Consider the following 17,313-nt stretch of genomic DNA (forward strand, 5'->3'; position numbering starts at 1 on the left):
GTCTCACACGGCTCCGGGGGGTGAACAAAGGACTCCTGTAGCGAATCAATGCGTTTTTGTAAGAAAAATATCCATATTCAAAACGTAATAATCACTTTAATCTAGCTTGCACTCACTGTTGCAAACGGAAGCAGTTCGGGCGGATGACGTATGAGGTCAGCTTTTCGCATGCGCCCCTCAGAAGTGATATGTTTGGAATATGGATTTTTTTTTACAAAAATGCATCAATTCGCTACAGGAGGCCTTTCTTCACCCCCCGGAGCCGTGTGAGACACTTTTTTATGGATGGGCGCTTTTTATTTAACTACTTTTGGCCTGATACATGCAACACCCGCTGAGTGGCATTAAACAGCTTGAAAGATCAAAGACAATTTTTAATATAACTCCGACTGGATTTGTCTGAAAGAAGAAAGTCATATACACCTAGGATGACTTGAGTGTGAGTAATTTATCGGCTAATTTTCATTTTTGGGTGAACTAACCCTTTAATATGTGGGTCATTGAAACTGCTTTCAAATGCACGATCGCTTTTTACTTTCACTTTCGAGAATTGCTCAAACGTGCAATTCGAGCAACGCACGTGCTCTGTGTAAACTACAGCGGCAGTACTTACCACACATTTTACAAGACCAGATGCTTGTCAGTGGTGCTCAGGATCTGTGAATCATTCGCCATCATACTCAGTCCTCTCTTTACTCTGTTTATGTGGTAAGTGAAATCTTATGTATTCTAATGTAACAGGCTACCGCTAGCATGCTGCTAACCATGTCCCTTAAGTGGCTCGCGTTATTTTATTAGAACGCACGTTATTATTTTTCCGTGCCTTTCTGAATACAGACACCAACCCATCCCTGCACATCACATCCCCTGCACAGCCTGGAACATAACATTTATTTCCATGATCTGCCATTTTCGCTATTATCCTCGCTTGTTTCTTCACAATACCTGTAGAACTTCTGATGATTCAACTGTGCAGGTTCGGCTGGCATAGAACATGGGTCGGTATATGCAAATTTTGGGGGCGTAACTATTAGTGATCCTGACTGTAACATCACAGTCGGTGTTATGTTCTGATTCGCCTATTTTTCAGTGGTCTTTTGCATGCACAAGATTTACATAAGAAGGAGGAAACAATGGTGTTTGAGGCTATGCCAAGGTAAATACTATGCCAAGGTAAATACAGTTCCCCTTCAGGAACTCAAAGTGAGTCGAAACGCTATGGGAACACCTCCAGTGTGACCACGCTCTGAATCACATGTGTAATCAGTCCAATGGATAGGCGAGACGTCACGAGCGGGGTGGTGTAGCGACCAGGAAACATAAAAGCATGTGCGGTGAAACCGGAAATGAAAGCTTTCTGTCATTCAGCAAGCGCTCTGTGTGTGTCAGTCTTATTTGGTGTTGTCTGTCCATTATCACTCTTTATTTTACCAATACGAGTGTAGACAACGTACGGCGAGAGCGGGCAGCATCTCAGGCTGTGTGTTCTTCCCTGTCCGCGCTACATTTCGGGTGGGGATACACACATTTTGTGTGTTGTCTGCTTGGGAGCAAAACACGCAGAGTCAGCTCTCGAGGGAGTTTTGTGTTTTGAATTGTGCTTCTCCCCGCTGCACCATCCGCTCCCGCCGGGCACGCTCCGAGGAGTGTCTCTGTGCTTGCGAGCCTGCGGTTCGGTCCCGATATTGCTGAGGCATGGTGGCAATTCAGATTGCAGGGATCGCACGTGGATCTAGCGGATGGGTTGGAGATGGCTCGCCCTTTCTCCGCCTGCACTCCCTAGATCCAGCGCTCTCTCTCGAGGTTCGGAAGCCCACGTTGCGGTCTCTTCCCCATTTTGAGTGAGAGCTCGCTGCTGCAACTATCTTTCGCCAAGGAGATTGAGATTGTTGCTATGAGACGTTTTCTTCTCGAGGGAAGAAAAGGCTTGAGTGTAAAATCAGTGCACATTGCCAAGGCAACCTCCCTCACTCTCTGTACAATGAGCGCTTGGGATGAATTCTCGAGTAGGGAGCACAGTGCTCTCTCTTCCTCCGAGGAGGTTGAGGTGGCAGCAGGCCAACCGTGTTCCAGCTGCTTATTCAGGGAGCGTCACATCTCGACTCCCTAAGATGGAGTCTTAGTTGCGCTCCCGGGCCGAAGGCTTCTCGCAGGGGGCGGGTCTGCGGACCGTCATTCTCGCTGGATAGTCTTCGGCCAGAATGTCTTGACGCTATTACCCAGGATGTCCGAGGGCCGGCCCCTCTGGGGAAGAGCGGTGTACGCCGCATTACACAGTGCCCGTATCTCCTCAGTGCCCTCAGGAGATCGATCTGCCAACCCTGCCGGTGCTACAGGGCGCAGCGGTCTCCGGCGAGCACTTCTCTGTCACCGACCGGAAACGTAGCGGTATTAAGAGGCTCGCTACCTATACGGAGGCCTCTAGAGCAGCTAGTTCAGCCATCCCCTGCCGGTGCGCTGCTTCAGGGCACCGAGCTAGCCGCTCTGATTACACCAGAGGCCAGTCTCGAGAGACTGGTTCCCTTTGTAGTCACCTGGCGGTGTGGGAGCCCCGGCCAAGCATGTCTCGTGGGTCCTGCCGAGCAGGTTCTGGTTCTACCAGTCTAGTCTTCCTGGGAGATGACACGGGTCTGAGGACCGTCATTTCAATAGAAGGCTTCAGCAAAGGAAGTCCGGATGCTTATGGCTTAGGACTTTGCGGGGGCAGGCCCCTCTGGGGAAGAGCAGTGCACACCGTATTACACCCCATTAAACGGCCAAGAAAAGTGTGCTTTCTACAGTACAGAGAACCACTTATCTGTGCATGGTGTGGGATTCGAAAGCTGAAAGCCTTGGAGGCCGCCATACTCCTGGTCGAGTGCGCTGATTGGCTTTAGCAATGGCCCAGTAAATGGATGTTTTTCCCGACAACAAAGACAATAAACAACAGCACTTAGTGAGCTCTCAAACTCTTAATTACCTATTAAGCACAGTCAGCTTGTCCATCTTCTTTCTGTGTCTCCTGAAGGGCCTTCTTGCTTGGAGAAGCCTCCAGTAGTACAAACACACTGAGCTGCATAAAGGGAGTGGTCCCAGCACAGAGCCTTGCAGAACCCCAGTACATCAGTGCAGATAAAAAGTTGTAATGTGGGCAGGTACAAGTTGTTTTGCCACCATGTGTCACATGACCAAATCATCTATTAGATTCATTCAATTCATTCAAGCTTTTCATTTTTCCAATCTAGCTTGAATCCTCTAAACCTCCTACATACTAGCTCCTTGCTTTTGTTCATGATTAGAATGGCATTAAAATGTACTTAATGTAAAAAAAATTTGTCATCACAAACCGTCATGCCATTCCCCATATTATCTTCTTTTGTCTGTTAACCACTAAAGGAGATACTAGTTGAAAGAAACAAAATAAAAATTAATTAAAAAAAATAATTTAAATTCCAAATAAAGTACCATAAAAGTTGTCCATATGACCTGTGAGCTATATTTGACTGGCAGGGCCTGAATGTAAATAAGAAAATAATTCTTAATTGACTTGGCTGGCTAAATTAAATGTGAACAACAATTTAAAATCTTCTGAAGACATACGATCGCTTTGTGTTATGGACAGAGCAAAAGACCAACAAAAAAAAGCCTAATAAACCAAACAGAAACTTCTTGCATCTGCACCAACAGGTGTCAGTAGACAGTACAGTCCAATATCATTTAATTTGTATATTTTGTATGTGTATGCTGTTCTTTATAGTCAAGTACAACAGTCTAAAATGTCCATCTGTCCATTTCCATATCCACTTCCAGTGAAGTGATGTTTTGCAAACTTGTTCCCTGTGCCATTTTCAGTGTCCTTCTGGCAGACCATATACACTCTCTGTGAATTAGAATCTCACTTAAGATACCCAAAAACCCTGTTTGTTCTTGTTTACAAGGAAAATACCTGCAGTGATCAAGGCTGGCATTGTTTTTTTTAATGCAATTATTATTTTACCCCTCTTTTAATGGCAGCTTTGTACAATATAACCTAGCTAACTCTTAGTTGGAACATACCCATACAGTTTATTTGGCCAGTATAGCTATGGTCTCTTTAGAACTAGGAACAATGGACAACCATGTGAACCATGTAGAATCGTGACAAGGAATGACCTGTTATAATGCTTTAAGTGGACATGCAAGATCCTGATATATTCACACTGAGTGGATGTTGTTTTTTTGTGAATGAATGTGAGGGGAAGAAACTAATCTTGATCACTCTGTTGCAGGTCTGACGGATGAGAAAGTGAAGGCTTATCTCTCCCTTCACCCACAGATGCTGGATGAGTTCGTGCTGGAGAGTGTGAGTGTGGAGACCGTAGACAGATGGCTGAAACGGAAAAACAGCAACCAGCCTGCAGGTATGGACTCATGGCCATGTGCTCCAATATTCTTCAATAAGAGCCCTGTGCTCTAAAAAATAGTGCTGCGATTACTTACTGTGACGATGTCTTTGATTTTGAGGATTCATTTTTTTTTTTTTGACATTATTTTATTTTTAACAAGTGTAAAATATTTTGACTGCATTTTGTTTCTATGTTTATTTGCTGGTAAATGTACTGTATGCTTCTGGAAAAAATTTTTTTAACAGTGTTTCTCAAATGATGGGTCCCTGGTTTGGTCCTAAAAATTTTTTTAAAATGCAACAATTAGTTGAGATAAAATGCAGCTAGCCATATAATCATAAATATCCAAATAAATTGGTTTAAAATAATATGGTTTAAATTGGATATTCAGGAGACTTCCCATATCATTTTTGCTAATGTCAAAGGTTGTGTTTCCACTCAAACTATGGTGTTTTTGCACAAATTCTGTGCCTTGGTAATATGACTAGTACTATTATAATATCTATTATAATAAGCTGTGTTTGCTCTATCTATGAGGATGGGCCTCAGCAATGTATGTTAGTTTTAATATATTATAAATTTTACATTTAAAGGGCTTTTTTTTCCTTTTATAAAATGAACTTTTTCTACTGTTTTGTATCAACACTTGATTAAAATGAAAAAATAACTATACAGACATTTAAAAAAACAAAAATTACAGAACACAAATACTATAAATATACTATAAATTTTAATACTTTAAAGATTAAGAAAATATAATTCTTTAATACTGCATATTTCTATTTGGATGCTGGTTGTGCATGTCAGAAATTTTGTACATTTTGTATGCTTGTTCATTATTACAAATAGTCTTACACATTTGAGGCAAAACGTATTAATTATTCAGTTTTAATATCTTAATCATATATATTTTCCATATGGACAGGAATCTATATGGTACAGTAAAGTTTTTTTTCTTTCTTTTTTTTTCTCAGTACCCTACAACAAATAATTTTCTTTTTGTTCTTCCATATGTTCCATTTTGATTTAGATTATTGGTTGGTGTACCATTCATGATAACATGTGTTTGAGCCAACAAAACTGCATCAATACACTTGACGTGCACACCTCTCCTGTGCATGTGTCTGTGTGTATGTAACCTGAGCAGCAAAGACTGCAGAAGACTGTAGTGCACTGGTGAAAGTATGGGAGAGGGGGCCTGCTGGGTCCTTATGGGTCATTAGGGCTATTTAAGCGGGACTCGCTTCTCTGTGCACAGCATGCTTCATGTTGCGGCCCGCTCCACTCGACCCATCACATCCATCAAGGGCCCACATGGGTTGGCGGCCAGCCTAGCTCAGCTACTGACGTCAGAGCCAACCTCCAGGGGCATGCAGTCGGTCGGGAGGGGGACTGGAGGAGGGTGAATGTGTCGCATTTTGGGAATGTTTTCTTGCACGAGTGCAGCAGAGCTCAGGCTGCCGGCTGATGGTTAACCTCGGCTCTGCTCGGCAGGCTGGGCAGCAGTATTTTTCTCATGCACCGTTTCAACATCAAACTCTCTACAAACCATGTGTGCCAGATTTTGTCTTGGCCTGTGATGCATATCAAGCAGTGCTTTGAATTAGCATGCATGTTAGCTTGTTAGCTTTCAAATTCTTTGTACATGTCAACGCTCTAAGGTTTTTTTTTTTGTTGGTTTGTTTTTTGTTTTTCCCCACTGACCATCGATTAAAGCATATGGTCCAGAATGTGGGATCAATCAACCAAGACACGTTACATTTCATATCTGTTCATCCTGTTAACACTGATCATCTTCTAAAATACATTTTTTTATTTTTATTTTTTTATTCAGCTGTACAACCCAGTGGTATAGAAAAACTCCCTGAATTTTGACAACGAATGTACAGTTCGATACTGTTATCTCAGTGTTTATGTAATTGTTTAGTTTTTTTAACCCACCAAAAATCTGTCCTAGATGGAATTTTCATATTGATTTATTTATATATATATATATATATATATATATATATATATATATATATATATATATATAGAAGCATTTTCAAATTAGGTATTGAGGGTGTAGATTCTGTGTGGGCCTGGTCATTAGTACGCAATAAACTCTCTGAACAACTTCCACAATAACAATGAGCTTCAGGCCCTCCCTGTGAGAGATGAAAACCTCTGCTGTCCTCTGTCATGTATTTCACTGTGTATGCACAGTGCTCACTTACCACATCATACTAAGGACTAATGAGGTTTGGAGCTTAATTGTCTTTGGTTCTTATAGAACTTATGTACCAGAGAAACAAGTGCACAGCCATCTATAGAATTTTGTTTTTGAACGATGAGTAATTAGTTGGTGAAATGGAATTACTTATTGTAGAGTTAACGAAAATTATTATGAGCATTGTAATGTTCGAAGCGAATGTCATAATAGTTGTCAGTAGACCGGGAAGATTTTAAAAGATTTTAAAGAGTGGTTCATTCATAAATTCGTAAGATCATACAGTGGAAAGACAAACCGGAAGACAGAAGACTACGAGCGCTGCGCTGAAAAGGGCCAGAGCTACATAAGGTGTGTATGAGTCTGTGAGCAGCTACAGCCCATTGAACAGTCAAGTAAGTTATAGTAGTACATATAGTATCTGAGAATGTAAAATAATCAGGATTATTTTTTTTCCAATTTTAAAAATTAAACATGCTCTGCAGAAGCAGACAAAGAGGGCTTGAATGGCAGTGCTGGTAAATGATGACAGATTTTTCAAATGACCACATTCAGGAGATTCAGAGAATAAGAGACTAGCAGGTTAATCACAAGGCTCTAATTGAGAGAAGCAAAAGGAACGCTTTCAAAGAATTCCAAGTAAAATCTGAACATCTTTTATTTGATAGGTCACAAGTGTACTTGTGAGATCACTGATTAGTTTAATAATAGGTTGTCCTAATCTGGTGTACTTCTCACTGTCTTGAGCTGTGGAGATACCCGGACATCATATGATTCCACTGTTGTAGTGAATGTGAGAGCCTCATTACAGGCCTAACAGCAGGGCCAGTGGCTTCAGTCCATGTGATGCGATGTTCTTCGTATCTTTCTGTTCCAACTTTTGCAAATACAGTGACCTGTAATACCTCTAGCATTTCAGGCGTTTTGCAATTAATGAAGATTCTACAGTCAAAGTACCATCCGTCTTTTTGTGTTTGAGCAGTGTCTCACACGTCATAAATAAATAAATAAATATATATATATATATATATATATATATGTGGTGTTCCGTCCATATAAACTGTGAATGCTCCGCATACCCAGGCCATTTGAGAGAATAAGTTCACGGGATAATTCATATAAACATGATTATAAGTTGATTCCTTGCTATTTGAAATGTAACTTAAAGCTTAAAGAGTTAGGAATAAGTACGTACAATGATTTATTTGCCATACTGCAGTAGTTTTCTTTAAATCTACCAGTTGCAGTTGCTTCTGGGCAAGCGGATTCTCCGTAGCTTTCTCGTCTCCTCTCTGTTGCTATGACTATGGTCTGCGGCTGATTTAATGCACAAGGTAAGCTGTCCGCAAAGCGCTCGCCGAAGCGGAAAAATGTGCTGTTGCTGTCAGATCTCGATTGCCGAAAATTACATTGTGTTTGATGCAAAACCAACTCGACTAAATCAAAAGGAAAAAAAAACAAACAAAAAAACACTGTAACTGTATATTTTTGTTTTCTCAAGCAAAGCAAATTTTAAAAGTCCACTGAAAACATATCTTCTTACATTTTTGGCCGTAGACAAACAACGTATGTTGCAGATATGCGTTATTGTCAACGTTATTGCCTAAGCGGTAAATCATTTTATTTTTTTTAATAAAAATGTGGGCTATATAAAACTTTAATAATAACAAACATTATAATGGTCCCTCTTTTTTAAGTCCTTCTCTGATTTTATTATTGTTTGCAAGGTTGCAGTGTTACTTTGCAATATTTTTGGGCATTTTGCATGGTCTGTTATTGGAGTAGTGTCACCCGGGTGGGAGTTTTAACTCCTATTCACTGGGAATAAAAAATTATAATTTAGCTGATGAGGGGGACATATAGAGCAGGGGAATCCCTCCATCTCCCCACCCTCTGTTTACGTAACGTAACTACGTGTAAATGTTATTTGGCGGATTTTAGCTGGAAAACCAGATATATTTTTCTTGCATTCGAGTAATGGATAAACTTGAAACGATTGAAGAAGGATTTGAGATGAATTTCATTTACAAAGAAGGTAGGAAATGTGCATACTTTTAAATCAACACCTGCCACAGTGTTTCTTAGCTATTTGCCATCTGTGATCTATTTTGCGTGTCCTTAAAGCCGATTGGGGGAGGGGGGGGGTGGTCTTATCAGTCAGCATACCCGGTTAAAAAAGTCACCGCTCGCCACTGACATATATATACAGTATATACTGTAAATATATGCTGTATATGTATTAATATATATATATATATATATATATATATATATATATATATATATATATATATATATATATACACACACAGTGGGTATAGAAAAGAATCACCCCCTTTCACACCCCATTTTGTTACTTATCAGCCTGAAATGAAGATGGACACAGTTTTTGTTTTATCCAGCTGTATTTACTCAGTGCAACTTATAACATCCAAGTGAAAGAAAAAACATATTTTGTTGAACCACCTTTTGCTTTAATTACAGCCTTTAGTCTGTTGGAATATGTCTCTACTAACTTTGCAATATTTGCCCACTCTTCTGTGCAGAACTGCTCAAGTTCAGTTCAATTTGATGGTGAGTGTTTGTGGACTGCAGTCTTCAAGTCAGTCCACAGATTTTCAGAGGAGTTTAGGACTAAGCCATGCAAGGACATTCATCTTTTTCTCCTTCAACCACTGTGTGCTCAGTTCTGGTAAACCTTCTTCCCATTGACAATTTCTGGCAGAGGGCAGCCAGTTTTCCTCAAGAATGTGACTGTATTTTGCCCCATCCATCTTTCCTTCTATCCTGTGAAATGCTCCAGTCCCTGCTGCAGAGAAACACCCCCAGAACAGGATATCACCACCTCCATGCTTTACTGGAGGAATGCTGTTATTTGGATGGGGAGCTGTACTGGATTTCCGCTAGACATACGTTTGGTGTTGAGGCCAAATAATTCAGTTTTAGTCTCATCTGCCTCAGAAACCTCAAGGTGTGTTTTGGCAAAGCTCAGTTGTGACTGCATGTTGCCTTTCTTGAGGAGTGGCTTTTTTCTTGCAACCCTCCCATACAAGCCATATTTGTGGAGAATTTGTGATATTGTTGTCTTGTCACATGCACACAATGACCACTCTTTGTCATAAATTCCTGCAGCTGCTTCAGATTTGCTGTAGGCCTCTTGGTCGCCTCTCTGACCAGTTTCGTCCAGGCTCTTTCATCCAGTTTGGAGTGATGTCCTGATCCAGGGAGGGTCTGTGTTGTACCAAATACCTTCCACTTCTTAATAATAGAAGTTACTATTAAATAGAGTTAATTCCACTGTGCTTCTAGGCATTGATAAAGCCTTTGAATTTTTTTGTATCCATCTCCTGACTTGTGCTTGTCCACAAATTTATCCTGGAGATCTTTTGACAGTACCTTGCCACCCATAGCTGATTGTTTGCTTCAGTTGCACTATCAAGAACTGAAATTTATATTTTATTATATATATTTTTATTTTATGTTGGTGTTATATCTTTCACTTGAATGTTATGTTGCAGTAAATACAGCTGGATAAAACAAATACTGTCCGTCTTCATTTCTGTCTGCAAAGCAAGACCTACAGGCAATGTTCCCTCTAATAATTTTTCTTGATGAGCAAAACTTTTCTCTATTGGGTGGACATTTCGGCCACCTGAGCAAAAACATTCTTTATACCAGACCCGTACAGCACGTACACAAAAAAAAGTGGGTAACTTTTTATGCTATTTATATTTGATTTGACCCTTGATGTAACTAAATGATATACATTTTAGATTACCTGAGAAAATATTTTGACAGTATAATACACTGCCGTTCAAAAGTTTGGGATCAGTACATTTTTAAAACAAGTTTCTTAGGCTCATCAAGGCTGTATCTATTTGATAAAAAATACTGAATATTATTTCACAAAATAATATTGTGAAATATTATTGCAATTTAAAATAAAAGTTTTCTATTTTAATATGCTTTAAAATTTAATTTATTCCTGTAAAGCAAAGCTGAATTTTCAGTGTCACATGATCCTTCAGAAATCATTCTAATATGCTAATTTATAATCAATGTTGGGAACAGTTGTGCTGCTTAATATTTTTTGGGACCGGTGATATTTTTCAGGATTCTTTGATAAATAAAAAGTTAAAAAGAACAGTGTTTATTCAAAATAGAAATGTTGTATTACAATATACACTATACTATTCAAAAGTTTGGGGTCAGTAAATTTTTTCATTCTTATTTTTTTTTTAATTAATACTTTTATTCAGCAAGGATGTGTTAAATCGATAAAAAGTGATAGTAAAGAGTCAAGACTTATGTTGCTAGAAAATAATAATATTCTATTTATAATAAATGCAGTTCTTTTTAACTTTGTATTAGCCTAATCAAAGAATCAAAACAACACAATAAAAAAAAATATTAAGCAGCACAACAGTTTCAACACTGATAATAAATCAGAATATTAGAATGATTTCTGAAGGATCATGTGACACTGAAGACTGGAGTAATGATGCTGAAAATTTTGCTTTGCTTCACCAGGAATACATTATATTTGAAAGTATATTAAAATATTAAACCAATATTAGAAATTGCAATAGCCTGATAGTTCAAAATATTACTGTTTTTTTTCTGTATTTTTGATCAAATAAATACAGCTTAGATGAGCATAAGTGACTCCATTAAAAAACAAGGTCAATTATTTATTAAGTTTATAATATAGGCCTAACATAATCAAAACAAAGTGAAGCATTTAAACTGAGATCTGCAAGTTAAATATTTTCAAAGAAAAAAAAACATGAACATGAATTCTTCTATAGCTTTCTAAACATCCATATGAAGTACAGTTTGCACAATACACCTGTGTGTACCTGTAAATGTCTCTGAGTCTTGTTACCGTTCTGTGCCCATCATCCGCTATTTCCAGCACTTAATCAAGCCACTCTTCTTTAAAACCCGAGGACGTTTTATTTCATGTCATTGCGTTTGCTCTCGATTTGAGCTATTTCGTCAGCAACCACTGAAGTATTCGGTTTCTACAGCGACTCATTTGAAACCTGTAAACCGCATTCACCGGTTCTAACTCTATACTAACATCAAAAAAGTTCTAACATCAACTTTATAGCGGTTAACCCGATCACTTGAATTTCTTTAATTTTTACTAGAATACAATCAAATGGCTTTCCCAACTCATTTATTTATTTCTTCTGCGCGGCCGTGCGCGTGCAGCTTAGAGGGAACATTGCCTACAGGTGACATCTAGCTATTTTCTAATTCTGTCTCCTTCAAAGATGTTCAAGGATAGATCTTGTTGCTGGTGACGGAGAATGAATAGACTTACAATTCAGAGGTCAACATCTGTTCATTAAGACACTGTTGAATAGATTCTATGTTATTTTTATTCTTTAGTTTGAAACTGTGGATAAAAAGTGTTTATTATTGTTGAAGGTGCAGCTTTTCTTTGAAATAGGATCGGTCATGTTTTATGGCTTGTGACCATTTTTACCCTGGAAGCACATGTTCCCCAACACTCTATCCTTTATCTCTTTGTTTACTTTCAAATGATTCAAGCTAGTGTTGTAATAGCTGTTTTAAGTAAATAGGCTATGGACATTTTGTGTGTGTTTTAGGTGTATTTATTCTCTAGGATATTCTGGTCTGTAGATATGAGTTGGGTTCCTCCTTTCAAGTCTATTGGATATTTATTTTATTGTCAACAGGGCAAAAAGCACAAGTCCAAAAGTAACAAGGCACATGTACATACATGTTGATCCAGTTCATATACTGGTGTGAATGATTTGTTCGCAACTTGTACTGATCCAGTCACAGCAGGATGGTTATCACTGAATAATGACTTAAATTTATGTCTGTTCATCATAAAAACCTATCATATACGTGCAAGTCAAGTCATATTTATATAACGCGTAACACATCCGGATTTTTTTCAAAGCGGCTTTGCGTTAATAAACAGGGAAATAACAGTGTTAATTTTGTAAAATTCATCAATTATGGAACAAATTCATTTTCAGCTGCAAAGCAGCTTTAAAATACAACAGTGCCATTATTATTTAGTTCAGTGTTGTTTCATTTCAGTTCAGTAACTTTGTTGATGTTGCAGAGTTTATCAGTTACAAAACAAGTTTGATTCAGATATAAGCAGCTTTTTAGAAGATATTCAGCTCAAGTCACATTAGTGATGATTCAGTTCAGTTCAGTAATGCAAAGTTAGTGTCATCATCCAGTTTAATTCAGTTCAAATTACAATAGTATCAATGCGGTTAAATTGATAATATTAGAGAATATTAATATTACTGAATAATGTTTTTAAACCCTTTTTAAACAATAAGTCATATATAATTCTTTTAGGATATTGTATGGTACTTTGTGTCCTGTGTGAAGCCTGAAAGCTCCGTTCCCCAGTCATTGTTGGGAAAGAGTGACCAGTGAAGAAGTAACATGGGATTGGAATGGCATGATGGGGAATAAAGGATGACAGAATTCTAATTTTGGGGTCAACTAATCCTTTAATACTCAGTTGTAGTGGTTTGTTCAGATCCCTAACTCTAAATATTAGCAAGCACTACTAATGATGCATCACTGTTTGTGTGATAGCGTGATGTACAGTATGTGATGATGTGTCTGTGCTTTCGTGGAGACTAACAAGGACCCCCAGGGCCCCAGTGACGTCAGCTCCCTCCACCTCATTCCCACCTAGCGTTCTCCTGGCCCTGTTTTCTTCTCACACACATGCTATCTTCGAGTAATTGATCAATCCCAAACCTTTCACCGCTCTGCCTCCAGAGAAATCCTACATCTGGACAGATCCTGTGCCCCGCTGTCACACACACACACACACACACACACACACACACACATACATACACACACACACACTTGCACAGTGTGATTCATGACCTACTCATTCAGTCTGTCTTTAGCTTAGTGGCCCTGATGACCCTGCACAGCAAGTTCATCAGTGTTAATTCAACTCTTTAAGAATAAATTAAGACACGCACCTTAAGAAATCTCACTAAATATTCAGCTGCATGGAGGCTGAACTTTGCTCCCTTGTTGTGGCTTTGTGATGTTGGGGGCAGAGATGTCCTACCCTGTTCAGTCTAAAAATAAAGGTCAATAAAACATCTGCCCATCAAATTATGAAAACAACTGGTTTGACAACTCATTTTATAAAAACGAATTTAATAAAACTGTACTTTTGCAAAGCAATTTGATTGGACAAATTCAAAATGAATGTTATGAAGCACAGAAACTCTGGTAATGCCAAATAGCAACAAAGCTATGATTATATGATTGTAATCTGTTAAATCTTACCGTCACCAGGTTCTAGTCTGTACTTCTCTGTACAGTCTTTAAACGCCAAACCAGGTACCTTGAGTCACTTGATGCATCATAGAAGTGCTCCTAAAAACACAAATAGCAAAAACACAAAAACTATACATTTAAGCATGAAGACATATCCAAACATTTACCAAAAGTCAAACTGTCAAATAGATTTCGCATCAATATTTAATCTGAAAGAATTACGGACATATCCATTCTAAGAATATGGGTCCTCCAAAATAAGGAAATACATTTGTTTGTGGAGTTGTTCTTCTGTTTTTCAGTCTTGCGGTGGGCACACTGGTAAACAAGAGACTAAAGGATAGTTTGAGGATGAAGACAAACTTTAAACATAAGTCTTAAAGTATAAATTTTTCCTTAATTTTAAACTCAGACCCTATTCATAATAAATCAATTATGTTAAAATTCTTACCATGTACTTAATGGGTAATGTTAATTCACCCAAAAATTTTAATTCTATCATTTACTCTCCCTCAAGTTGTTCCAAACCCGTATTAACTTCTTTCTTGTGCTGAACACAAAAGAAGATATTCTGAAGAATGTGGTTACTAGTTTCTGATCCCCATTATTTTTTCCCAATCTTTCATTATAATTTTCTAACTAACATCAAGTCCCTGACAATAAAACGTGTCTGTAAGTGCTTTGAAGTGGTATGCAAAGTTGTGCAACATTTACTGGACAATGGGAATGAAAGGTTCTGAGGAGACCATACAAATATGTATACGCTATGTTTTAAAAAGTTAAGAAAAAACACACACGTGAATGTCTCATGGCGCCATTTTAAGTGCTAAATCGAACTGCAGTAATGATAGGTATGAAGGAAAAAAAAAGTTTAAATACAAAAGTAAATAAACCTGTATGTTTTACTCATATAAGCGAACTGAAGTAAAATCATAGGAATTACCTAACATTGTTGAAATTACCTTAGCACAATCATTTGACATATATGAAGGTTTATCAAACTTATAAAAATGTGTGTAATAAAAAAACATAACTCACCTTGCTTCTACGGAGGAATTGTGCAATGACAAAATCGCGGCCGTCCATGCGAAACAAAGTTGAAAAAAGGGGCGTGGCAGTGTGAAATGTTAATTAAAGTTGAAAAACACTACTGCCAATAACAACACTAACACTTTCATGCTATTTACTCCAGCAGTGTTATGTCTAATACAGAGGAGTGTTACTACTACTCTAAATCTCAACACTCACAAGTAACACCAAGAAATTAACAATCATGTATTTGCTGTGTATTATCCTTGATCAAATAAATAAATAGACAAAATAAACAAATTGTTAAATTGTGCGTAATTTCTACACCAAAATGTTTTGTGTAAATTGTTTCCAAATGGGTTTCCCAAACATCTCCACATCCACCATTAATCAAGAGCAGTGCCTATTTATTTAGTTTTCTGTTTTGTTCAGTTTTACTTTTGTTTTTTCTTTGTGTTTTGTGTTTTGTTTTGTTTTTTCTTTGTGTTTTGTTTTGTGTTTTGTTTTGCTTTGTTTTGTTTTTGTTTTTTCTTTGTGTTTTTTGTGTGTTGTGTTTTGTTTTATTTTGTTTGATCCTTTTTGTCCTTTTATTGTATCTGTTGTTTCCGTAACAGTGTGCCCAACGTCAGGGTTGTGTAGTTCAGGGGCTATATGCACCAGCCAAGTAGCTTCCATTGAGATAAATGCGAATGCTAACAGCTTTCTTCTGTTCAAACACCTGATATCTGTTTTACCTTTCATGCCGAGTTTTCATTTCAGTTTACAAATGATCTGGAGCTGATATTTGCCCACAGAGAGCTGGATTGATTACCAAACATTTCCATCTGGGAATACCAGAAATGGAAGGAGTATGACGTTAGCACAGGTGACCTGTGCATGGCGCAAAGTGGAATACTGCCCTCCCTTAGCTTCCCAGCAGAACCTGAGCAGAGAGACACTTCTCTGTTCTAAAACTTAGTGATCTTTCTATACTGGAAGCATTTTAGCTTGCCTTTTATTTTGATAGTCCGCTTTAGACATTTATTTTTGACTATAAATAACTTTGCAACTACATAGCAGTCATTAGAGTATTAGTAGACTGTCTGCTTAATATCTGCTGATACTTTATTTTGGTGGTCAGACATTCTGCTGACTATAAGAAAATGTGCAAGTACATGTCAACTTGTTCTATTTACTCTAACCGTCTTCCAATACTCTAATGAGAGTTGGTTGACACACAGTATAGTTGCAAATGAATAGGAGTTAGCTGACGTGTAGTTTCAAATAGTTTGTGGAATGTCGAAAATGGACTGTCGAAATAAAGTGTAACTGCATTTTGAGACATCACAGGTCTGCTTTCAAAAACTACCTTTCAGATATAAGAAAATCCCAGTTGCACTTGTGAGAAATGTTAATTTGGAGTGTTAATGTTGATTAAAAGTAGGCTACTACTAATATCAGTTAAAAAAAATTGGAGGTTATTTTTACCAATATTTTTCTGCACACTCTAAAACCTAACAAATGTCCTAACTAACACTTTTTGGTTGACTTTTCTTAATGCACAACAATTTGTTGATTTTAATTGTAAAAATAAAGTCATCTGTACTGTTTGCGTACTATGCTTTGTTACTCAGAAAACCCTAGAAAACCCAGCATGCTTTGCTTATGTTTGGTTTCAAAAGGGTATTTTTAAATACAAGTGAGAAATTCCAAGTTGCAGTAAATAATACAATAGTTACACTCTTAAAAATAAAGGTGCTTCACGATGCCATAGAATAACCTTTTTGTCTAAATGGTTCCATAAAGAACCTTTAACATCATCGTGAGGAGAGGACGGGGAGGGTGGGCTGTGGAAACAAATACTTTTTGGAGAAGGACAGTAGAGACGTCACATAATCGTCTGCATAAACAGGATGTGTAGGGAGCCGTTCCCATGGGGCAGCACCTCACACACCCCTCATCCACCGGCCCACTCTGACCTTTCACACAGGGACAGAAATAGACATCCTCCATCCACTCTCCATTTAAAATACATAAAAGTTTGATTTAGAACTCATTTCTGTAATATACACAGACCACACATGCAATGTGAGAGGAAAAACTACAGCATTCTGTATTAATTGGATGTTTATGATTAGGCTGTGTTCTTCTTTTGGCAAAATTTGGTCACATTTTAGTTTAATTTGGTCACATTTAATTCTCACTATTAACTAACTATTAACTAATTTGGATGCTTATTAATAGTTATTAAGGTAGTTGTTAAATTTAGGTATGGGGTAGGATTAAGGGATCTAAAATATGCTCATGCAGAATAAGGCATTAATATGTGCTTTATAAGTACTAATAAACAGCCAATATGCTAGTAATATGCATCTTAATAAGCACCTAGTTAATAGTGAGAATTGGTCCCTAAACTAAAGC

At 37.8% G+C, this 17,313-nt stretch overlaps 1 protein-coding gene across 1 annotated transcript in view; it reads left to right on the top strand.

Annotated features, from left to right (window-relative positions):
* pde10a (phosphodiesterase 10A) overlaps window positions 1-17,313 on the top strand; it is a 103,627-nt gene that overhangs the window by 54,803 nt on the left and 31,511 nt on the right. Inside the window, exon 2 of the mRNA XM_016249626.1 lies at window positions 4,248-4,426. Within this exon, the coding sequence (XP_016105112.1) occupies window positions 4,248-4,426 (179 nt within the window). The remainder of the gene's footprint in view (window positions 1-4,247; window positions 4,427-17,313) is intronic.

Source organism: Sinocyclocheilus grahami, unplaced genomic scaffold (assembly GCF_001515645.1).
Source record: "Sinocyclocheilus grahami isolate Dianchi unplaced genomic scaffold, SAMN03320097.WGS_v1.1 scaffold944.1, whole genome shotgun sequence".
Lineage (NCBI taxonomy): Eukaryota > Metazoa > Chordata > Actinopteri > Cypriniformes > Cyprinidae > Sinocyclocheilus > Sinocyclocheilus grahami.